The sequence below is a fragment of the Enoplosus armatus genome, chromosome 10 (assembly GCF_043641665.1).
Source record: "Enoplosus armatus isolate fEnoArm2 chromosome 10, fEnoArm2.hap1, whole genome shotgun sequence".
NCBI classification, from domain to species: Eukaryota; Metazoa; Chordata; class Actinopteri; order Centrarchiformes; family Enoplosidae; genus Enoplosus; species Enoplosus armatus.
Window position 1 is genome coordinate 18,137,566 of NC_092189.1, and position 25,889 is coordinate 18,163,454.

General features: G+C 41.6%; 2 protein-coding genes across 2 annotated transcripts in view; both read right to left on the reverse strand.

The window, feature by feature from the left end:
* Positions 1–25,889, reverse strand: part of LOC139290956 (uncharacterized) — a 247,986-nt gene that overhangs the window by 64,124 nt on the left and 157,973 nt on the right. The window lies entirely within an intron of this gene.
* LOC139291656 (signal-regulatory protein beta-2-like) lies at positions 7,209–14,046 on the reverse strand. Its single transcript, XM_070913757.1, has 6 exons — positions 13,935–14,046; positions 8,544–8,873; positions 7,943–8,299; positions 7,668–7,787; positions 7,475–7,533; positions 7,209–7,369 (listed from the first exon to the last, which is right to left on the reverse strand). Exons 1-6 carry the CDS (start codon positions 14,044–14,046, stop codon positions 7,244–7,246), a joined length of 1,104 nt encoding a protein of 367 aa, XP_070769858.1. The 3' UTR covers positions 7,209–7,243.

Sequence of the window (25,889 nt, forward strand, 5' to 3'; positions counted from 1 at the left end):
GCCAATTCAGATGCGCCACATCATCGATGATGACCCGCCCTCTCTGACTGCCTGTCACATCAGCAGGAAGAGCACAGCGTACAGAGTTGGGGAGGGCTGTGAAACCATCCATCCTCTGCACTCGCTTCACTTCTTCTCAGGGGGCTGGTGAAAGGCGGCAGCAGAGCGCCTCTCTCACAGTATCACAGGAACACATTCACATGGAGGCCATGAAGAGTTTCTGACCTGCATATTTTTATCTGAGGGAGGGAACTCATGTCAACCTGGGAGAAAACCACAAATGTACATTACCAAAACAGAGTGGAAGTTTGTTGCCTCACTTCAACAACTTAAAGATGTACAGAGAATGAAAACATAAAGACAACATATCTTTCTATATCTATCTATCTATCCTTCTGGTTTGTGGCCTTCATCAGGGTCAACATGTTGCTGACCACAACCCAAAACACGCTGGTTTGACAAGATGTTCTTAATACTACAAGTGTTGCAGCAGGATTGTTGTAGTTTCAATCGATGCTTCCCTGACACAACGCTGTGTTCAGCCCGTGTACACATAACACACAAAACAAAGGCGTTATAAGCATTTATACATATAGGAGAAGTTAACAGCCATAAAACTGCTGCAAAAGAGACAGAGAGAAAACCGTCCTCAACCCTCCGTCTCTTTCAAGTTGAATCTGTCAAAAAGCTTTTTTGAGTGTTAGTGTGGCACCATAAGCTATGTGTAGGTTCTTAAACAGAGTCATTTCTTGGATGTAATGTTAGATAAGAGAGTTTTAGGTAGGTTTCCTACCTGTACATTTGTGTTAGTGGGAAAAACTGTTCATTATGGTTAGAATTTAATGTACAATGTTATTCATTTTCAGTGTCATTGTTATGCAGTTATTCCAGGAAAGCGCCAGTAGGTGTCAGTGTCGCTATAAGAGTACCGTGTGTGCTGGGAGAGTCACAGGGAAGTCTCGCGTGAGCGAGTGAGTTCAAGGAAAATCTCTCTGTACCACACTGAAGCAGAAAACGCTGTGTAGCGATTGAAAACCTCAAGTCATGTTTTTGCATTCTGTAGAAATTCTTCATTAAATGTGTAGCACCAGATTGAGCCTGTGTGACATCTTTCTGTGCACCGCTACATATTTTGGCGAGCCAGCCAGGAGGGTGATCCAGCCAATGGTCCATCCGGAAGAGACGAACCTGGGTCAGCAATAGATGAGAAGGGAACCATGGAGCAGTTACGGGATGAAGTAAGCAGAACACTGTTGACGTTGGAGGAGTCAGAGCTCATCTCTGTGTGCGAATACCTGAAGTGTGGTGAGCCATCGGGAGGGTTTGCAAGCCAAGCTCGACGCACCCTCATCAGGTTGGCTGAGGAAACTTTAGATGAGTCATTTCAGCAGTTTCTTCAGCATCTACTTTCCCTTGTGGGTTCCCCTGAGCAGTTGAACCCGAGTACATCAGAAACTGTACAAAAAGAGGCAATTGAGTTAGACACCCTGAAAGATAAGTATAGGAGGCCGCAGCAGGAGCAGAGTGAAGCCCGACAGCTATTGGAGGAGGAAATTGGGATGCTAGAAGCGAGATTAAAGCCAAAACCACAGGTAGAGGATGCCAGGACTACCACCGCACTGCCGACCACACTGCCAGAGGTGACTCTGAGGCGGGAGTTTCGGATCTGTGGCCAGATTGGAGAAGCAGGTCAGAAAGACAAACTATCCTATACTAGTCTCATTAACCAGATGGAGTCCGGGCAGCGTAAAGGACATCCTGAAAGATTAAGAGATTATTGAAGCAGTCATACGTGCAGTAAGTCCAGGCCTTCATTTGAGGGAGATGCTCGAAATCAAGAGAGGACTGACACTCTCCACACTGAAGACCATCCTCAGAGAGGCAAAGCAAGACTCCTGAACCTTATTGGTAAGAGATGTATCGTCCATTGCCAGTTGGATGCAGTTCCAGTAGAAGCATTATGGGACACAGGCATGTCTCATAAATGAGGAATGGAGAAAAGTGAACTTACCACATCACACAGTGAGACCTCTTGATGAACTGTTAGAGTCAGAGACATTGATTGGGCTAGCTGCAAACCAGACACAAATTCCTTTTCTGGGTTGGGTGGAAGTGAAATTCAGACTAGGCAAAGGCTCAGCCTCTGTAGAACCACGGCTAGTACCCATACTGGTATCTAGTGACCCAAATGTAGCAGAATAGCCCATAATTGGCTACAATATGATCGAGGAAGTGTTAAGGGGGGAGACCACACAGCACTCAAAGTCAGAGACCATCCAAGAAGTGTGTAGAGCTTTTTCAGTAACCTTCAAAATAGCACAATCAATTCTCCAGTTGATCCAGACCTCAGATAGTGATGGAGATGTAGGCATTGTGCACACAGGAAAAAGAAGGCTCAAGTTAGCCACTGAACAGGTCACCGTTATCTATGTTAAAGCTAGTACGGGGGCCCAGTTCAAAGGTCAGGACCTTCTTCTAGTCCCTAGTGAAAAGCTTACACTACCAGAGAGTGTCACTATTGAGGAGGGTCTCATCACTGTCCCTAATGAAAGGTCAGGGTATGTGTCTATCCCCATTGCCAACACCAATACGCAGGAGATTATTTTAGACCAGCACACAGTTCTTGGCCATCTACAAACATTTAAAACCACTTATGCTGTTAAAACCGAACAGATAAACATAGGTGAGAGCGGAAAACAACAAGAGAGTAACCAACGTAACACAGTGCCAATTGAAGGGCAAAGTCAACTAAATGGTGACAAGGCCAAAACAAAGAAGCCGACTCAGTGGGACCCCCAAGTCGACCTCAGTCACCTAAGTGATGTACAAAGAGAGACTGTGAAACAGTTAGTGAGGGAGGAGTGTCATGCGTTTGCCGGCAATGAGGTTGACATGGCTCAATTCCTTCCTTGAAGCTGCACATCACGCTACATGACACCACCCCAGTAAAGAAAACATACATGTCAGTTCCAAAGCCACTACACCATGAAGTCAAAGAGTACTTACAGGACCTGCTGAATCGGGGGTGGATAATTCAGTCACGATCACCATACACATCACCGGTTGTATGTGTGAGGAAGAAGGATGGGACTTTAAGGTTGTGTTGTGACTACAGGGAACCGAACAGAAAATCAGTCCCTGACCGCCACCCCATCCCCCGAATCCAAGACATGCTTGACTCTCTCACTGGCAGCTCTTGGTTTTCAGTGTTGGATCAAGGGAAGGCCTATCATCAAGGGTTTCTGGATGAGGAAAGCCAGCCCCTGACTGCTTTTGTAACACCCTGGAGCCTCTACCAGTGGATAAGAATCCCACTTAGCTTGAGTGCTGCCCCCGCAGAATTCCAGAGGAACATGGAAGAGTGCCTAGTTGGCTTGAGAGATGTCATGTGCCAACCATACTTGGACGATAACCTGGTGCACAGCCCAAGCTTTGGGGACCATGTCCGCCACTTGAGAACTGTGTTGCAGAGGTATCAGGAGCACGGGGTGAAGCTCAGTCCACGCAAGTGTGAAGTGTTCAAAAGGAAGGTGAGATATCTGGGGCGGATGGTGTCCGGCGAAGGCTACACTATGGACCCAGCGGAAGTAGCTCCAGTGCAAGCATTAAAAAAAAAGGTTCCTACAACTACATACATAATACATACCAAACTTCTCTAAAATAGCAAAGACTCTCTACCAGCTGCTCTCAGCACCTCCTGGGGGAACGCTGCCTGAGGAGTCAAAGAACAAGAGAAAGGTTGCTACAACCAGAAATAAAGGTAACCTTCCACCTAACACCCCCATAAACTGGACACATAGCCATCAGGAGACACTGAATTTTCTCATTGACAAACTGATTGAGCCTCCCATACTGGGGTACCCAGATCTCACACAACCCTTTATCCTCCATTGTGATGCCTCCCAGGAGGGATTGGGAGCAGTACTTTATCAGAGACAAAATGGTAAAATGGCAGTAATCGGGTATGGCTCCAGAACACGGACTCCACCTGAGAAAAATTATCACATGCACTCAGGGAGGTTAGAATTCTTAGTACTAAAATGGGCCGTATGTGAGCGTTTTAGGGATTACCTGTATCATGCCCCTCACTTCATGGTACATACAGACAATAACCCCCTGACCTACATCCTTTCAACAGCTAAGCTTAATGCCACAGGTCATAGGTGGGTTGCGCAACTGGCAGACTACAACTTTTCTCTTAAGTACCGACCGGGTAAGCACAATGCTGATGCGGATGGCCTCTCCCGTATGCCACTGGACATAAACAAAGTCATGGAACAGTGTACAGAGGAAGTGAGCCCTGAGGTGATCAGTGCATCTGTTCAAGGAGTTATAGTGCAGAAAGACGCTCCACCAGCCTGGGTAACGGCAGCTCATGTAGACATGTGACAAACTATTCAATGATTTTGCCTTTCGCTTTGGGTTTCCAGAGAAAATTCACCATGATATGGGCAGGGAGTTTGAAAACCAGCTGATGGCCCAGTTGCAGAAATGTTGTGATGTGCGAGGTTCCCACACCACCTGCTATCATCCACAAGGCAATGGGCAGGTCGATTGTTTTAATAGAACTCTACTCTCAATGCTTCGCACACTCACAAACACACAAAAGGCTGATTGGAAGAGTTCACTACCGAAGATGGTGCACGCATATAACTGTACCCGCAGTGGAGCCACCGGGTTCTCTCCATATTACCTGCTTTATGGTCGTTCCCCCCGTTTGCCAATAGACCTGCTCTTTAACCTACAGCCCAGTAAGACAAGGGAAAGTTATGCAGAGTATGTTCAGAACTGGCAAACCAGAATGCATCAAGCCTATAAGATTGCCTCAAAAAGGGCTGCCAGAGAAGCTTCCAGAGGCAAAAGAGGGAATGACAAAAGAGTTCATGGAGCTGACCTTCAACCTGGTGGACGAGTGCTTGTTCGTAACCTGTCAGAAAGAGGAGGTCCTGGGAAATTGCGGTCCTATTGGGAAAATAAGGTTCATGTTGTTGTGAAGAGGAGGAGCAGTGAGAGTCCTGTGTATGAGGTGATACCAGAGGGAGGGGGCAAAAGTAGTGTGTTACATAGGAACCTCTTACTCCCATGCGATAGCCTGCCGCTAGACAAACATGGGACGGATCCAAAACAGAAAAGGAGGGAAAATCCGAGACAGACAAGAACAAGGCAACATGACGCAAACAAACAAGTGGAAAGTTCAGACAGTGAGGACGTTGAGTTGATGTGTCGATTCCCACACTACCAGCAACCAAGCCAGAGAGCTGGAGGCCTAAACCCAGATGCAGAACCATTTGAGCCAGAATAAGTGGAAGTGGAGGCAGACATCATGGACGTCACATCAGGGGCAGGTGGTGAGGACAATGCTGCTGAGTCTGGAGAGAGTCTACAAGAGTCATCAGAGGAGGATGATCCAGGACCACAGCCTGCAGTCAGCTACTCTCAAAGGAGGAGATGCCGACCGAGGATGCTGACCTATGGAGTTTTGGGTGAGCCAACTGTGGTTGAGGTTGGTGTCGAGAATCTACACATGAGTATCCAGCCTCCAGTTTGCAACAGACTGTGGTGACCTTGGATAATAGAGGTAACAAGTTAGGGTCACATGACATAAAGACACAAAGATTGTGGGGTAATTGAGAAATGGACACTAAGAACTACACTGGAATTGAATAAACTGTAAGGGAGAGTCGATCCTGTGAGCACATACTGGACTTGTACTGTAAACCAAAGGGACTGGTAGCAGACTAAACGAACTGTGGCCGAAATTTGAGTTCTGTTACATTTGAGTGTTGATCTGGACAGATTTGGAGTTTACTATGACTGAAAATGTGTGGTATATACTAACTGGAATGTACACTGTCATAATTACGAGAGTAATTAATGTCATATGAACATGAAGTGTCATGAAGAGTAATGCCAGGTTAATTCAGTTGGAAAGGTCAGTATGTGAAGTGGAAACACTGATAACTAAATGTCCGGAGACATTTAAAATTGAGGGGGAGAGTGTGGCACCATAAGCTATGTGTAGGTTCTTGAACAGAGTCATTTCTTGGATGTAATGTTAGATAAGAGAGTTTTAGGTAGGTTTCCTATGTGTACATTTGTGTTAGTGGGAAAAACTGTTCATTATGGTTAGTATTTAAGGTACAATGTTATTCATTTTCAGTGTCATTGTTATGCAGTTATTCCAGGAAAGCGCCAGTAGGTGTCAGTGTCGCTATACGAGGAGCGTATGCGCTGGGAGAGTCGCAGGGAAGTCTCGCGTGAGCGAGTGAGTTCAAGGAAAATCTCTGTGTCCCACACTGAAGCAGAAAACGCTGTGTAGCGATTGTAAACCTAAAGTCATGTTTTTGCGTTCTGCAGGTAAGCTGGTGATGTTATTTAGGTATCCGGGACTAAGGCCAGATTTGCGCTGTACTTCTCTGACATTGTGTTTTGTTCTGTAAGTGTTTATTAGCGACTGTATCAACTGTGTAAAGTTAGCTAGTTAGCAGCTAATGGAGGTTTACGGCCGCCATTGTAGTAGTAGGGGCGCGAAGCGGTAGCCTTGATAAGAAGCCCTCATATGCGGGAAAAACCCCCGTTACTCATGTTAGCATGTTTTATGATTGTCTGTCCTTGTTGTATTGACTGGGATTTGAAGAAATATGGTGTTATGCTGAACACAAATGATTTGTAGGGAAATAAATGAGATATATCACCCTAGTTGAGTTGAGGGGTAATGTAATCTTTCATTTTCGTGTATTAGTGTTCTGTCATCATTGTTTGTTGTGAGCGAGTGAGTTCAAGGAAAATCTCTGTGTACCACACTGAAGCAGAAAACGCTGTGCAGCGATTGTAAACCTAAAGTCATGTTTTTGCATTCTGCAGAAATTCTTCATTAAATGTGTAGCACCAGATTGAGCCTGTGTGACATCATTCTGTGCACCGCTACATTAGCATTATTAACAAAAGGCCCTAAAATGAAGCAAGAATTAATGTAAATGCAATTCACATTGCTGTAGGATAGCAATCAAAGCCATTATATAAAATAACAAGATAAAACAGGATAAAAAAGTCACACAAAGATTGCAAACAGACTAAATCTGATATTGAAACGATACATTAAACATTTTCAAGGTTACCCAATCAAAATATTGTTACTGATATCAGATGTGAAATTGATTTGAAGCAGTATATTTTTCACAGTGTGCCAGACAACATTTTTATTTAGTAAGTCAGGAAATCCATTGTTTGGAATGATAATTAATCAAAAAGCCCTGATATCAGAGTAGGTCGTCTCTCCCTCTGCTGGCTTTACATTCCTTCTCTCTGCTTTGCCAGCTCTCCTCTTGGTGAAGGTCGGTGCAGAATAAGCCACTGAGTCCTCATCTCTCTGACGAAATACATGGAAACATGTTATGAGGTGGCAGAATTTAATATTTACATATGTTGAGAGACAGTAACTTTTCCAGCTGAATCTCTTCTTTATATACCTTACCTGCTGACTTTGCTGATCACCACCGGCTGTTGCAGTGTTTGTTTGCAGAGCAACTGCAGCTGTGTTATAACAAGAACACAAAGATATGAAAGATGTTGTATGTTCATTTACACAAAGCAGTAATGTAAATCATGTGAAGTCAGCATTTGCAAAATACTGTTTGATGGATTGATGTATGAGAAACTTCTGTTACCGTTGCAACAACCACACGTTTTTTTCTTGATGGCATAAATCAGGAAGGCAATAACAATCAGACTTATAGCCAAAGCAGCACAGAGCAGAATCAGAACTGTACTCTCCCACATGTTGAGTCCTGAAACAATATGAAAAGGAGCAAATAATGAAAGTTTAGTATTATTTTGATGTTTGAATGCATTAGAAACAAATGTTTTGCGATACATGATCTTAATGGATTCTACCAGATTCAAAATGAATGATTTTTATGGACATGTTCCGCTTCTCTGTTACCTTCAATGTCCAGTTTTGTTTCATGTCCAAATAATATCTCTCCACATGCGGCCACAGCGCAGTAATAAGTCCCAGCATCAGAGGAGCTGACCTTCTTAGAGAAGCTGTAGACACATTTCTGTGGAGAGCGAGCGTCAGGACTCTTCTCACATTCATCACCACTGTTTCCGTGAGCGAAAATGACACTGGGATGAGATCCATCTGATCCGGCTCTGAACCAGGACACACTGTGATCTCCTGGACATGTCTTGTTCTCAGAGTGAGAGAGGACTGAACACTGCAGAGTCACTGAGTCTCCTGGACGGACTGGATCAGATGGAGGGACGTGAATGACGGCAGTGATATCAGGTTCTGGTCCTGGGAAATACAAATGTGAAAATAAACATGTGATATTCACTTTAATGAAAAGAAAGTAGTTAAAAAAATTAATTCATATACATAAACTTACTTTCCTGTAAATTATGGAAACATGTACTACCTTTACACATACATGTAGGAAAATTTAACTGTGTGACCTGCTGTTATAAATGGTGTTTGATGTAAACATGATGGTTAAATCTTTAAAGGAATGTGAAATGTCTGGTTGTGGTATTTTATTTACCTTTAATACTCAGAAATGTTCCTTTCAAAAATGTCATTTTGAGCTTGTCTACTTTTATACAGTAATAAACTCCAGTATCGCTTAGCTTTGTGTTATTAATATGCAGAACAAATGATCCAGGCTCTTGTTTTGATGTAATTCGAGGAGTCTCGTTAACACCAGAATAATTAAAGGAATATGTTCCTCCCAAGAATTCAGGCAAGTTTCCAGAAACAAGCCTGATCCAAAATAATTCTGCTGAATGCTCAGATGTCTGGCGGGTACACGACAAAGTCCCATCATCTCCAACACCAACAGTCTTCGTCCTAAAGATCAGATCATCTGTGCATCCTAAAAAATAAAATGAAATGGAGCAGTGACTAACAGCAGAGATAGATTCATATATGCCCTGTGCTAAGTTGATGCAAGAAGATGACAATGTACTTGAAATATATATTGAAAAAACTTTATATACTTACGCCCAACTCTGAGTATCAGCAGTAAATAAAATACGACCAGCATTTCCTTGTTAATCCACTTGAGACAACAGTTAAATTAGACCGTATTAGAAGATGATTCACCTTAATGTAACCATATGAAGTGGGAGGGAACAATTTCAGAGCAATCTCATTGGTCTCTTGTTATGTTGGCCAATGTCACTGTACCACCACAGTGGAAATAATCTCAACTATCTTTCCAACCTAAACACATGAAACAACAGCAACAGCAAGCTTTTGTTTCATGTTTCATGGTGGGTTTCTATAACTGACACTGAGCGTAAACACAACAGATGATTTGATGTGAACTACTGTAATCCAAAATAATCTGGTTTCCTTTATATTTTCACTTCATGTTGATGGACTTTTCAGCTGATATTCACCAATATGTTCACACTGTTCAAAATGACATGTCATTTCACCTTGTGGGGATCATGAATTAAGAGAGTTTCCCTGAACAACAGGGGCAGGAAGAAGATCTTTAGTCTGTTGTTTTTATTGACTGTATTACCATATTAATGGATTGTAGCCTGATTTCCAGAAAACCTTAAATAGATAGAGTAGATGTTCTGGTAACCTGGCAAATGTAAGTTCTGTACTCATTTAAGTTTTCTCTCTGCTTTTGTTCTCCACCAACTCCTGACAGACAGAAATATCCGTCTCTCTTGCAGCTAAATGCTTCACTGTGCTCACTAGCTGGCAGCTAACTCTGTCAGTCTGCTGTTTGGTGCTGCGCAGGTAGCGTACAGTCGGTTTATCAGAACTTTTTGCTGTAAATAGAGGTGTTCAGTAACTGATAGCAGGTGATATTTTTTCATTGATCCATGGATATTGTTCCTGTCCAACATGACTGACTAACTAATCATTGTTTGCTCCATTAATCCAATCACACTCACAATCAAATCAGAAGAAGTGAAACGATGTCTTTCCAAACAAAACCTCATGACCAGTGGTGATCAAATGTTCAATGCCATTTTGTTTTACAGCCTGGTTAAGGTTAGGCAACTAAACTACTTGGTTATGGTTAAAAAATGTCATTAAGACGGCAAATTAAAGTCCCTGCAGATTAAAGTCCACCCACATACGTGTTTTCATTTCTGTTGTTGAATTAGACCTCTTCTCACAACTGTGTGTGTGTGTGTTCAAACTGCACTTGACTGACATATCTTGACCCTTCTGTTGGTTTTGTTGCACCTGTTAGAGTGGGACAACATACACCTTCATCATGCTCAGTAGTATATCAACTTCTGATGACAGGTAATTCACAGCGTCACTTCACCCGACTTCCACCTCAGACAGGGTAATTCACAACAGCTGTGTGGGTGTGCAGGGTCTTTAAAGTCATGGTCAGGCTCTTCACCATGCTAAATTGCACATTGCAGTAGTTCCTGCATTGGCAATAACATTAGCACTGGATGCATGATGCACTGCAGCTTTACAATAAAGCCACTTTTGTTCACTACATAAAAGTCGTCATTTTACAGAATGTATTGAAATAGCCTTTAATTATAAATGTTTCGTGTGTAATACATCTCTAAATACAGTGTAAGAGCCTATGTTATGTCTCCAAATCTAAATTTCAATAATAAAAAGACCTTTTCAGCCATTTGCAGTGATGCTCATGGGCAGAGGAGCCATCTTACATATTGTGTGAGCCGGCCAATTCAGATGCGCCACATCATCGATGATGACCCGCCCTCTCTGACTGCCTGTCACATCAGCAGGAAGAGCACAGCATACAGAGTTTGGGAGGGCTGTGAAACCATCCATCCTCTGCACTCGCTTCACTTCTTCTCAGGGGGCTGGTGAAAGGCGGCAGCAGAGCGCCTCTCTCACAGTATCACAGGAACACATTCACATGGAGGCCATGAAGAGTTTCTGACCTGCATATTTTTATCTGAGGGAGGGAACTCATGTCAACCTGGGAGAAAACCACAAATGTACATTACCAAAACAGAGCGGAAGTTTGTTGCCTAACTTCAACAACTTAAAGATGTACAGAGAATGAAAACATAAAGACAACATATCTTTCTATATCTATCTATCTATCCTTCTGGTTTGTGGCCTTCATCAGGGTCAACATGTTGCTGACCACAACCCAAAACACGCTGGTTTGACAACAAAGATGTTCTTAATACTACAAGTGTTGCAGCAGGATTGTTGTAGTTTAAATCGATGCCTCCCTGACACAACGCTGTGTTCAGCCCGTGTACACATAACACACAAAACAAAAGCAGTAAATACTTTCATGTACTTTGTGTCCTGCTTTGTACCTTTACACACAAACAGACACATATAAACACACATTCACAGTCACCGCTGACAAACAAATGAAGCATGGAAACTTCAGCATTGTTGTGGTTGGGCTTGACACTAAGGTGTGGACACGAAGGGTCTTTTCTCTCTTTCTCACTCTCTGTTTTAACCTCAGTAAGCTGTACTTGTGCTGCTCTTTTACCTTTTTAAAAAAGGCAAGTGGAATAACACTAAATTATTGATTAATATCAACATCACAACAATTTACAGGAGTAGTTAAAGGGTGCAGGGTGTTGGACACACACACCCACCCAGTCACGCCAAGTCATGACCATTTTTCATTCCACTTTTTTGCCGTTTGCTGCTTTTCATTGGTAGTTGCTGTCAGAGGGGGGAGGTGCTAATCATTCACTGGTCCCACCCTGGTTCTTTTTAACTGTGATCTGAAGTTACATTGACCTGATTATCTGCAAATAAGTTTGACAGCTTTTCTGAGGTCACTTGGCACAGTGATGGACTTGCAGCATGTCCTAATAAATGCTGAATAAATCAATATTTACATTAAAATTAAAACAAAACATGAACTAACATGATGATTTCATATTTTAAGATTGCAAATGCATACGGTTGTAATGATTGCATCTTTAAAAACAGAAGAGACATTATCTGTACTTTAAATGAGCATGTGAAGAAGAAAGTAAAACAATGATTTCAATGTGTTCAAGTAAAATTAGCCTGCCTCATGTAGCTCTTCCCTCACTACACATCCTGTTGAAGCCCATAGTCAGGTCTGTTCTGAGTAAACAGCCTTGATGGTGGGTCAAAGGGCGGAGAAACGGCCCACCGCAGCTTCTGTCAGTGTAGCTGTTGCATGTGGCTTTGCTTGTTGTTCTCAGGACAGACATGCAGAATGCCTTTACAAAGTGCTGTGAGACCAGAAAGACGGTGGCGGTTCATTCATTTGAGTTGTTGCCTCCTGATATTTTTTCATACTGTCTATTTTCTCAACACATTTTTAACAAAAAGAGATTATTTGTGTCTACAACATATGTGTTTTTGTTTGCCATGCTTCTGTCTGCAGTTGAGTGATGTTGTGGTAGACAGATACACAGCAGTTCACTGTCAAAACCACTGACTGTCTGTCTGTTAGTCTCTCCCTCTCTTTGCCACTTTGTGTGTCTGTGCACACGCGACAAAAATATAGTGAAACCAAAGCTGACTTTTTTCACAGCAGACATTCAGACGTGTTAAACATGTGCAACTAGTGACATTATTAATAGCTGCATTGCTAGAATGGCCCATCCTTAATGTTGTTTGTCTTTTCCTGCTATGACAAGTCAAAATGTCTGTTGTGGAAAAAGGTCTGTGAACCCGATGAAGAAAAAAACCCGCTCAAGAGTGCCTGCAAGAGTTTCAAGATTTAGTGTTAGCAAGATTCATTAACAAAGCAAAACATGTAATATAAAAGACGGTCAGACTTGTGTCAGGGGAAAAACAGCAAAACTGGTGATGCTAATCAAGTAAACATGTCAGCAAAATCCAAACTATTGTTGCTCTCGAGTTCACTGCCAATATAGCAGGGGCTCTGCTAACGACCGACGCCTCGCCAACAGCCTCAACAACTTCTACTGTCGCTTTGAAAGACAATGGGACAGTCCTGACACCATCACCCACCACCTCCAGCCCAACAGCCCCAACCCCCTCATCACACCTGGGGCTGAACTCTCACACCTCTTACCACCACAGCTGCCCCCCACAGTGCCCCCCACTCCTCCAGCATCGACACCTCTGTCTGTCCTTGAAAGAGATGTGAACAGACTCTTCAAGAGACAAAACCCCCGGAAAGCTGCTGGACCAGACTCCATCTCCCCATCCTGCCTGAAGCGCTGGGCCGATCAGCTGTCTCCGGTGTTCACGGACATCTTTAACACCTCGCTGGAGACATGCCACGTGCCAGCCTGCTTCAAGGCCTCCACCATCATCCCCGTCCCCAAAAAACCAGGGCCCACAGGATTAAATGACTACAGACCCGTCGCCCTGACCTCTGTGGTCATGAAATCATTTGAACGCCTGGTCCTGTCCCACCTCAAATCCATCACCGACCCTCTGCTGGACCCCCTGCAGTTCGCCTACAGAGCCAACAGGTCTGTAGACGACGCCGTCAACTTGGCCCTACACTTCATCCCCCAGCACCTGGACTCCGCAGGATCCTATCCCAGGATCCTGTTTGTGGACTTCAGCTCTGCCTTCAACACGATCGTCCCGGCTCTTCTTCAGGACAAGCTCTCCCAGCTGAACGTGCCTGACCCCACCTGCAGGTGGATCACAGATTTCCTGTCTGACAGGAAGCAGCACGTGAAGCTGGGGAAACACGTCTCAGACTCGCGGACGATCAGCACCGGCTCCCCTCAAGGCTGTGTTCTTTCTCCTCTACTCTTCTCCCTGTACACCAACAGCTGCACCTCCAGTCACCAGTCTGTCAAGCTCCTGAAGTTCGCGGACGACACCACCCTCATTGGACTCATCTCTGGAGAGGATGAGTCTGCCTACAGGTGGGAGATTGACCATCTGGTGACCTGGTGCAACAGCAACAACCTGGAGCTTAACGCTTCAAAGACAGTGGAGATGGTTGTAGACTTCAGGAAGAGCGCAGCCCCACCCGCCCCCATCACCCTGTGTGACTCTCCAGTGGACACTGTGGAGTCCTTCCGTTTCCTGGGCTCCATCATCAACCAGGACCTCCGGTCGGAGCTGAACATCAGCTCCCTCATCAAGAAAGCCCAACAGAGGATGTACTTCCTGAGGCAGCTGAGGAAGTTTAACCTGCCACAAACAATGCTGGTTCACTTCTACACTGCCATCATAGAGTCCATCCTCACCTCCTCCATCACCGTCTGGTACGCTGCTGCCTCCACCAAGGACAGACGCAGACTGCAGCGTATCATCCGCTCTGCAGAGAGGGTGATCGGCTGCAACCTCCCATCTCTTCAGGACCTTTACTCCTCCAGGACCCTGAGGAGAGCAGGGAAGATCGCTGCCGACCCCTCCCACCCCGGTCACCATCTGTTCGACCCCCTCCCCTCTGGCAGGAGGCTGCGGTCCATCAGGACCAAAACCTCCCGCCACAAAAACAGTTTCTTCCCCTCTGCAGTCAACCTGACAAACTTACATTGACCACCAAATTCCTTGTAATGTATGTTACGTGGCAATAAACTGTTTCTGATTCTGGTTCTGAGCCTTGTGTCTTTTGTGTGTAAAAACTTGAGCAGTTTAACTTTCATTTTTCATTTATATATCGTCACCCTATTAAACTAATGGCATAAGTCATATTTTCTAGTTTTTGGGAAAACACAAAAAACTTCACCAAATACAGAAGCTATGATGTTTATTAATAATTTCACACAAAACACTCTTTACAGTAGATGACTGTTGGTATACAATGAACGTTGTTTGTCAATTATGTAAAATAAAAGAATAAAGTGACTTAGGCCATTTTCTGAACATGCCTTTGTGACTTAGGCCATTTTAAACCTGGCTTAAACCGCCCTTTAATTCCCTAGTGCAAACTCAAAACTTGAATCACTCTTAACTAAATTAAACAAATGTCTGATAAATCAAATGCTGAGGAGGCAGTCCTTCTCCTCACTTCTCCAGCTCTTCTTTGCTGGATTTTTATTTAACCTTTCCCATTTCCAACATACTGTTGTCACAGCTTTTTAAAACTGGGCTCTTAACTGTCCTTTTATTCGATAAAGCAAACTCAAAACTTAAATCACTCCAAGCTAAATTAAACAAATGTTCTTCTCATTGTCGTTTTCATTTCTTAAGGTAGTGTCAGATAAGTCAAGTACTTCTCCTACCAAAAAGGAAAAATATTTCTTTAATTTCAATCCTTTGAGGTGTGTGGTCATAAATGTGTGATCATTCTGTAAAACGCACATTTTTTTTTTCACAAATCCGATCCAATCCTGCCCCACCATCCTTAAGGCTACATTACAGAAAGAAGTATGCTGGCTAGGAATAGGTAGCTAGCTAGATGTTGGATACGTTGCTAGCTTTGTAATTTACCTATAACTTGTGAAATTGAGACTAGATTACTACAAAACATTAGCCTAGCTTATGTGATGGTAAACCTTATCACTTACCAGTAGAAAATGATCCGAGAATCATGTTTAGGGCTTCTTCTGCATCATAAATCTTCTTCTTTCTTGAGGCAGCTGCCATCATGAAAGCTTGTTAAATGGCCTAAGTCAAAATTGTAAAATGGCCTAAGTCACACTCTTCACATAGGCCATTGTCTTACAGGGTAAAAAGAGCATGATCCTTTCAAGTAAGGGCTTAGGTGACTTTACCAGAGGTGGCCAGCATCACAAAGAGCTGATTTAGGCCAAAAAATCATTTTGCTCAAAAAGTGACTTATGCCATTAGTTTAATAGGATGACGATATCAGAAAGTAACGCGAAACTTGAGAAAAGAAAAATGCAGTTCATTTTCTTGATAATGTTACTTCAATAAAGGTTTCAGAATAAAAACCACACAGTTGATAGATTTCTGCTTGAAAACCTGAGATGAAAGGTAATGAGGGAGAGAGAGATGCAACAAAGGTCCCAGGCCGGATGTTGCAGTTCAGGTTCAGCATCTTGACCACTGATCCACGTAGCTGCCTCTGCCATGTATTTCTTGAGTCACTGTGTACCAAATTTCACTGCAGTCCATTTGTGTTTTCACTCAACACCAAAAATGTCAACCTGCTGATGGCACTTCATAAAAAGTTGTGGGATCAAAAAACATCCTCTGGAAACCTTGACTGTCCATACAAAATGTCGTTGCAGTTCATCCAACATTTGTTGAGGTTTGTCAGTCATGATCAAAGTGTTGGACCGACCGACAGAGCAACAATAGAAGCCATAAAGCCACAAAACTATTGTGGTGAAAATAGATATTTAACAATATATATAACAATAAATAAATTGCTATCAGTGACATATTGTGTATTTGAAGGATAAATCCAGTTTATTCTGCTATTGGCCTCTCTCTCTGTTCTTCTGTCCAGGTCTACCTTCATCTTTGTCTGCCTCTGACTTTGTTGTTATTCTCTGCATCAAACTGTAACAGTCACACACAAACCAAATAAGCCCCAAAGCATCTCAGAAACCAACTTCATACAAATAATGTCACCAAGCCACCGTCAGTCACTGTCAAGTCTCTGCTGTTCACTAGAACTCAATATCAAGTTTACACAGATCCATATGTATCACCTGAACGTTTAGGTTACACCACAATCATGAAATCTTTTTTATAGGATGCACATAGTCACTCAGTTTATCTAATGATTGTTGCATTGCATTGATACGTATAGGAGAAGTTAACAGCCATAAAACTGCCACAAAAGAAAACCGTCCTCAACCCTCCGTCTCTTTCAAGTTGAATCTGTCAAAAAGCTTTTTTGAGTGTCAGCATTATAAAAAAAGGCCCTAAAATGAAGCAAGAATGAATATAAATGCAATTCACATTGCTGTAGGATATCAATCAAAGCCATTATATCAAATAACAAGATAAAACAGGATAAAAAAAGTCATACAAAGATTGCAAACGGACTAAATATGATATTGAAACGATACATTAAACATTTTCCAGGTTACCCAATCAAAATATTGTTACTGATATCAGATGTGAAATTGATTTGAAGCAGTATATTTTTCACAGTGTGCCAGACAACATTTTTATTTAGTAAATCAGCAAATCCATTGTTTGGATTGATAATTAATCAAAAAGCCCTGATATCAGAGTAGATCGTCTCTCCCTCTGCTGGCTTTACATTCCTTCTCTCTGCTTTGCCAGCTCTCCTCTTGGTGAAGGTTGGTGCCGAATAAGCCACTGAGTCCTCATCTCTCTGAGGAAATACATGGAAACATGTTATGAGGTGGCAGAATTTAATATTTACATATGTTGAGAGACAGTAACTTTTCCAGCTAGCACCGCTGCCCTCCTTAATTTCTAATAGACAAATGTTTGAACATCTGTGGCAAAATAACACCAGGGATGTCTGGAGAGGACTTAAGAAGATCTCTGGACATGGAAAAGGTGAGGGGAGACACCAGGACAGTGGAGACAGGGACTGGGCTAACCAACTGAACCTGTTTTTCATCAGATTCGATTTGGACATTGAGGAGGTGGAGAACTACAAATTCCTGGGTGTTCTCCTGAACAATAAACTGGACTGGTCTGACCACACTCAGGCCCTGTACAAGAAGGGTCAAAGCCACCTCCACCTGCTGAGGAGGCTGAGGTCCTTCGGTGTGTGCAGGAAACTGCTCCGGACTTTTTATGACACTATGGTAGCTTCGGCTATCTTCTAAGCTGTGGTCTGCTGGGGGGGGGGGCAGCACAGACAGGGACAGGAGGAGGCTCAATAGACTGATTAGGCGAGCCAGCTCTGTTCTGGACTGCCCGCTGAACTCCATTGAGGAGGTGGGGGAGAGGAGGATGTTAGCCAAGCTGACATCCATCATGGACAACACCTCTCACACCCTGCACGAGACCGTGGGGGCCCTGAGCAGCTCCTTCAGCAGCAGACTGTTACACCCACGGTGTAAGAAGGAGCGCTACCGCAGGTCGTTCATTCCTACGGCTATAAGACTGTTTAACTGCACAGAAATCTGCACAATTTGTACATACTTTATATTTTCCGTGGATATATTTATTTTTGTCCCCCATATTTTTTATATCTGTATTTATTATTTTTATATTGTTTTTCTTTTTTAAAAAAATACTTGTAATTCTTATTGACACGGTGCTTGTCTGCTGTGTGTTTCTGCACCTTTCTGTCTTTGCTGCTGTGACTTGTGAATTTCCCCGCTGTGGGATTAATAAAGTCTAATTCGAAGTCTTCTTTTCATGATTTCAAAACTTCTTTGTTTGTTTACCTTAAATATACTTGCTCTTGGTTTTATATTTTCAATTTCATTTACCTTAATTTTCAGTCAATAAGTAGTCCAAATATTTAACTACAATGTTTTTTGGCCTGTTCATTTATTTTATTTTTCGATTATTGTTCGTACTTATGACACCGTATGTGTACGTCCATGTTGATGTTAGTATGTTAATTGTTTTCGTGTCGCTAGATTGTTTAATTTATTATCAGCATTATTGGCAATGAAATGAATGTGTATGTGTGTGTGTGTGTGTGTGTGTGTGTGTGTGTGTGTGTGCGTATGTTTGCGTGTGTCATTGTGACGGTCACAGAATTCTGTAGCGGCTTTGATGTCTTATTGCATCAACCGCCATTCTAGAACCTTGGAGAAGTTGCCCTTAGTGACACTCAGTCAGTCACAGCTTCAGAAGTGAAATGCAGCTGGACGAGACAGGACGTGGATTTCATTTAGGAGGAAACAATGACCAGGACAGATCGGCAGGATGATTTTCAAGGGAGAGAGGAGCATCTGCTGAGTGAATGGACAAGAGGAAACACCAGGAAATTGCTTTGGGAAGGGATCACTTGGCGGACAATATGCAGAGGAGGAACAACTAAAGCGACCAACTCTTCTTTCAAGGCGCGTATGGAAATGTGAGTACTATTTTAAGATATACTTGATGTGAACGTATCCTTTAACTTGGATAGAACTGTAACCAAGCTGTTTGTGTTTGGCTAGTGTTAAGAGCATTCAATTTTATGCATTTGCTCGAGTTTGGCGTTAGAGGAGCAAGATTGTGTGTATTCCCATGATGGTTCTTATGAATAACAATTACAACTTCTTAGTTAGTCTTTTGTTGGAAGTACAATACAATTAGAGATTTTGGAAGTAATTACCTGGCAGTGTAATGTAATCGACAGGAAACCTTTCAGTATTTAAGTGGCAATACGCTTTTGGTTTTGAATTGTGGCATGTTGGTATAAAAGGTTAGCATTAGGAAATGGAAAGTTAAGATTTAAGGACTTTATCCTTGACAAACTACTCGGCTGAATTCCAAAACCCAAAATGAAGTGTGAACATTTTACATTCGTTGTGCTGCGTGACATATTGATTGTGGAAGTTATTGCATAACAGTTGAAGTTTTGCAGTCATTGTGCTGCAAATTGATTGTGGAAGTTATTGCATATCAGTTGAAGTTTTGCAGTCATTGTCCTGCTTGACATATTGATTGTGGAAGTTATTGCATATCAGTTGAAGTTTTGCATTCATTGTGTTGCACATTAATTGTGGAAGTTATTGCATATCATTTGAAGTTTTGCAGTCATTGTCCTGCTTGACATAGTGATTGTGGAAGTTATTGCATATTAGTACAACATATTGTTGTATGGGTGGCGTTTTGGAGGTTAGCATGTGAGATTAGGAAATTTGAATCATGAATGTGGGCATCACATTCCCAGTCTCGAATGCTGACTTTCAAAACGGAGAGCTTCACTTCGATAAGCAGTTTTGAAGTTTTGCAGCAATGTGCTGCGTGACATATTGATTGTGGATTTTATTGCATATCAGTTGAAGTTTTGCAGTCATTGTCCTGCTTGACATATTGATTGTGGAAGTTATTGCATATCAGTTGAAGTTTTGCAGTCATTGTCCTGCTTGACATATTGAATGTGGAAGTTATTGCATATCAGTTGAAGTTTTGCAGTCATTGTCCTGCTTGACATATTGATTGTGGAAGTTATTGCATATCAGTTGAAGTTTTGCAGTCATTGTGCTGCACATTGATTGTGGAAGTTATTGCATATCAGTTGAAGTTTTGCATTCATTGTGTTGCACATTAATTGTGGAAGTTATTGCATATCAGTTGAAGTTTTGCAGTCATTGTCCTGCTTGACATATTGATTGTGGAAGTTATTGCATATCAGTTGAAGTTTTGCATTCATTGTGTTGCACATTGATTGTGGCAGTTATTGCATATCAGTTGAAGTTCTGCAGTCATTGTGTTGCTTGACATATTGATTGTGGAAGTTATTGCATATCAGTTGAAGTTTTGCAGTCATTGTCCTGCTTGACATATTGATTGTGGAAGTTATTGCATATCAGTTGAACTTTTGCAGTCATTGTGTTGCTTGACATATTGATTGTGGAAGTTATTGCATATCAGTTGAACTTTTGCAGTCATTGTCCTGCTTGACATATTGATTGTGGAAATTATTGCATATCAGTTGAAGTTTTGCATTCATTGTCCTGCTTGACATATTGATTGTAGAAGTTATTGCATATCAGTTGAAGTTTTGCAGTCATTGTCCTGCTTGACATATTTATTGTGGTAGTTATTGCATATCAGTTGAGGTTTTGCAGTCATTGTGTTGCTTGATATATTGATTATGGAAGTTATTGCATATCAGTTGAAGTTTTGCAGTCATTGTGTTGCTTGACATATTGATTGTGGAAGTTATTGCATATCAGTTGAAGTTTTGCAGTCATTGTCCTGCTTGACATATTGATTGTGGAAGTTATTGCATATCAGTTGAAGTTTTGCAGTCATTTTGTTGCTTAACATATTGAATATGGAAGTTATTTCATATCAGTTGAAGTTTTGCAGTCATTGTGCTGCACATTGATTGTGGAAGTTATTGCATATCAGTTGAAGTTTTGCAGTCATTGTCCTGCTTGATATATTGATTGTGGAAGTTATTGCATATCAGTTGAAGTTTTGCAGTCATTTTGTTGCTTGACATATTGATTGTGGAAGTTATTGCATATCAGTTGAAGTTTTGCAGTCATTGTCCTTCTTGACATATTGATTGTGGAAGTTATTGCATATCAGTCGAAGTTTTGCAGTCATTGTGTTGCTTGACATAGTGATTGTGGAAGTTATTGCATATCAGTTGAAGTTTTGCATTCATTGTGTTGCTTGACATATTGATTGTGGAAGTTATTGCATATCAGTTGAAGTTTTGCAGTCATTGTCCTGCTTGACATATTGATTGTGGAAGTTATTGCATATCAGTTGAAGTTTTGCATTCATTGTCCTGCTTGACATATTGATTGTGGAAGTTATTGCACATCAGTTGAAGTTCTGCAGTCATTGTGTTGCTTGGCATATTGATTGTGGAAGTTATTGCATATCAGTTGAAGTTTTGCAGTCATTGTGCTGCACATTGATTGTGGAAGTTATTGCATATCAGTTGAAGTTTTGCAGTCATTGTCCTGCTTGACATATTGATTGTGGAAGTTATTGCATATCAGTTGAAGTTTTGCAGTCATTGACCTGCTTGACATATTGATTGTGGAAGTTATTGCATATTAGTGCAACATATTGTTGTATGGGTGGCGTTTTGGAGGTTAGCATGTGAGATTAGGAAATTTGAATCATGAATGTGGGCATCACATTCCCAGTCTCGAATGCTGACTTTCAAAACGGAGAGCTTCACTTCGAAAAGCAGTTGTGAAGTTTTGCAGCAATGTGCTGCGTGACATATTGATTGTGGAAGTTATTGCATATCAGTTAAAGTTTTGCAGTCATTGTCCAACTTGACATATTGATTGTGGAAGTTATTGCATATCAGTTGAAGTTTTGCAGTCATTGTCCTGCTTGACATATTGATTGTGGAAGTTATTGCATATTAGTGCAACATATTGTTGTATGGGTGGCGTTTTGGAGGTTAGCATGTGAGATTAGGAAGTTTGAATCATGAATGTGGGCATCACATTCCCAGTCTCGAATGCTGACTTTCAAAACGGAGAGCTTCACTTCGAAAAGCAGTTGTGAAGTTTTGCAGCAATGTGCTGCGTGACATATTGATTGTGGAAGTTATTGCATATTAGTGCAACATATTGTTGTATGGGTGGCGTTTTGGAGGTTAGCATGTGAGATTAGGAAGTTTGAATCATGAATGTGGGCATCACATTCCCAGTCTCGAATGCTGACTTTCAAAACGGAGAGCTTCACTTCGAAAAGCAGTTGTGAAGTTTTGCAGCAATGTGCTGCGTGACATATTGATTGTGGAAGTTATTGCATATTAGTGCAACATATTGTTGTATGGGTGGCGTTTTGGAGGTTAGCATGTGAGATTAGGAAATTTGAATCATGAATGTGGGCATCACATTCCCAGTCTCGAATGCTGACTTTCAAAACGGAGAGCTTCACTTCGAAAAGCAGTTGTGAAGTTTTGCAGCAATGTGCTGCGTGACATATTGATTGTGGAAGTTATTGCATATCAGTTAAAGTTTTGCAGTCATTGTCCAACTTGACTTATTGATTGTGGAAGTTATTGCATATCAGTTGAAGTTTTGCATTCATTGTGCTGCACATTGATTGTGGAAGTTATTGCATATCAGTTAAAGTTTTGCAGTCATTGTCCAACTGGACTTATTGATTGTGGAAGTTATTGCATATCAGTTGAAGTTTTGCATTCATTGTGCTGCACATTGATTGTGGAAGTTATTGCATATCAGTTAAAGTTTTGCAGTCATTGTCCAACTTGACTTATTGATTGTGAAAGTTATTGCATATCAGTTGAAGTTTTGCAGTCATTGTCCTGCTTGACATATTGATTGTGGACGTTATTGCATATTAGTGCAACATATTGTTGTATGGGTGGCGTTTTGGAGGTTAGCATGTGAGATTAGGAAGTTTGAATCATGAATGTGGGCATCACATTCCCAGTCTCGAATGCTGACTTTCAAAACGGAGAGCTTCACTTCGAAAAGCAGTTGTGAAGTTTTGCAGCAATGTGCTGCGTGACATATTGATTGTGGAAGTTATTGCATATCAGTTAAAGTTTTGCAGTCATTGTCCATCTTGACATATTGATTGTGGAAGTTATTGCATATCAGTTGAAGTTTTGCATTCATTGTGCTGCACATTGATTGTGGAAGTTATTGCATATCAGTTGAAGTTTTGCAGTCATTGTCCTGCTTGACATATTGATTGTGGAAGTTATTGCATATTAGTGCAACATATTGTTGTATGGGTGGCGTTTTGGAGGTTAGCATGTGAGATTAGGAAGTTTGAATCATGAATGTGGGCATCACATTCCCAGTCTCGAATGCTGACTTTCAAAACGGAGAGCTTCACTTCGAAAAGCAGTTGTGAAGTTTTGCAGCAATGTGCTGCGTGACATATTGATTGTGGAAGTTATTGCATATTAGTGCAACATATTGTTGTATGGGTGGCGTTTTGGAGGTTAGCATGTGAGATTAGGAAGTTTGAATCATGAATGTGGGCATCACATTCCCAGTCTCGAATGCTGACTTTCAAAACGGAGAGCTTCACTTCGAAAAGCAGTTGTGAAGTTTTGCAGCAATGTGCTGCGTGACATATTGATTGTGGAAGTTATTGCATATTAGTGCAACATATTGTTGTATGGGTGGCGTTTTGGAGGTTAGCATGTGAGATTAGGAAGTTTGAATCATGAATGTGGGCATCACATTCCCAGTCTCGAATGCTGACTTTCAAAACGGAGAGCTTCACTTCGAAAAGCAGTTGTGAAGTTTTGCAGCAATGTGCTGCGTGACATATTGATTGTTGAAGTTATTGCATATTAGTGCAACATATTGTTGTATGGGTGGCGTTTTGGAGGTTAGCATGTGAGATTAGGAAGTTTGAATCATGAATGTGGGCATCACATTCCCAGTCTCGAATGCTGACTTTCAAAACGGAGAGCTTCACTTCGAAAAGCAGTTGTGAAGTTTTGCAGCAATGTGCTGCGTGACATATTGATTGTGGAAGTTATTGCATATTAGTGCAACATATTGTTGTATGGGTGGCGTTTTGGAGGTTAGCATGTGAGATTAGGAAATTTGAATCATGAATGTGGGCATCACATTCCCAGTCTCGAATGCTGACTTTCAAAACGGAGAGCTTCACTTCGAAAAGCAGTTGTGAAGTTTTGCAGCAATGTGCTGCGTGACATATTGATTGTGGAAGTTATTGCATATCAGTTAAAGTTTTGCAGTCATTGTCCAACTTGACTTATTGATTGTGGAAGTTATTGCATATCAGTTGAAGTTTTGCATTCATTGTGCTGCACATTGATTGTGGAAGTTATTGCATATCAGTTAAAGTTTTGCAGTCATTGTCCAACTGGACTTATTGATTGTGGAAGTTATTGCATATCAGTTGAAGTTTTGCATTCATTGTGCTGCACATTGATTGTGGAAGTTATTGCATATCAGTTAAAGTTTTGCAGTCATTGTCCAACTTGACTTATTGATTGTGAAAGTTATTGCATATCAGTTGAAGTTTTGCAGTCATTGTCCTGCTTGACATATTGATTGTGGACGTTATTGCATATTAGTGCAACATATTGTTGTATGGGTGGCGTTTTGGAGGTTAGCATGTGAGATTAGGAAGTTTGAATCATGAATGTGGGCATCACATTCCCAGTCTCGAATGCTGACTTTCAAAACGGAGAGCTTCACTTCGAAAAGCAGTTGTGAAGTTTTGCAGCAATGTGCTGCGTGACATATTGATTGTGGAAGTTATTGCATATCAGTTAAAGTTTTGCAGTCATTGTCCATCTTGACATATTGATTGTGGAAGTTATTGCATATCAGTTGAAGTTTTGCATTCATTGTGCTGCACATTGATTGTGGAAGTTATTGCATATCAGTTGAAGTTTTGCAGTCATTGTCCTGCTTGACATATTGATTGTGGAAGTTATTGCATATTAGTGCAACATATTGTTGTATGGGTGGCGTTTTGGAGGTTAGCATGTGAGATTAGGAAGTTTGAATCATGAATGTGGGCATCACATTCCCAGTCTCGAATGCTGACTTTCAAAACGGAGAGCTTCACTTCGAAAAGCAGTTGTGAAGTTTTGCAGCAATGTGCTGCGTGACATATTGATTGTGGAAGTTATTGCATATTAGTGCAACATATTGTTGTATGGGTGGCGTTTTGGAGGTTAGCATGTGAGATTAGGAAGTTTGAATCATGAATGTGGGCATCACATTCCCAGTCTCGAATGCTGACTTTCAAAACGGAGAGCTTCACTTCGAAAAGCAGTTGTGAAGTTTTGCAGCAATGTGCTGCGTGACATATTGATTGTGGAAGTTATTGCATATTAGTGCAACATATTGTTGTATGGGTGGCGTTTTGGAGGTTAGCATGTGAGATTAGGAAGTTTGAATCATGAATGTGGGCATCACATTCCCAGTCTCGAATGCTGACTTTCAAAACGGAGAGCTTCACTTCGAAAAGCAGTTGTGAAGTTTTGCAGCAATGTGCTGCGTGACATATTGATTGTTGAAGTTATTGCATATTAGTGCAACATATTGTTGTATGGGTGGCGTTTTGGAGGTTAGCATGTGAGATTAGGAAGTTTGAATCATGAATGTGGGCATCACATTCCCAGTCTCGAATGCTGACTTTCAAAACGGAGAGCTTCACTTCGAAAAGCAGTTGTGAAGTTTTGCAGCAATGTGCTGCGTGACATATTGATTGTTGAAGTTATTGCATGTTAGTGCAACATATTGTTGTATGGGTGGCGTTTTGGAGGTTAGCATGTGAGATTAGGAAGTTTGAATCATGAATGTGGGCATCACATTCCCAGTCTCGAATGCTGACTTTCAAAACGGAGAGCTTCACTTCGAAAAGCAGTTGTGAAGTTTTGCAGCAATGTGCTGCGTGACATATTGATTGTGGAAGTTATTGCATATTAGTGCAACATATTGTTGTATGGGTGGCGTTTTGG

Bases quoted from the DNA above. Each gene is read 5' to 3' on its own strand.
- LOC139291656 (XM_070913757.1), bottom strand. From the start codon at position 14,046: ATGAGGGAGCTGATGTTCAGCTCCGACCGGAGGTCCTGGTTGATGATG. The intron at 8,874-13,934 runs GTGGGGCTGCGC...TTTATTTTTTAG, and splicing joins ACACAGGGTGATGGGGGCGG to GATGCACAGATGATCTGATC. The intron at 7,370-7,474 runs GTAAGGTATATA...GTATTTCGTCAG, and splicing joins GTGATCAGCAAAGTCAGCAG to AGAGATGAGGACTCAGTGGC.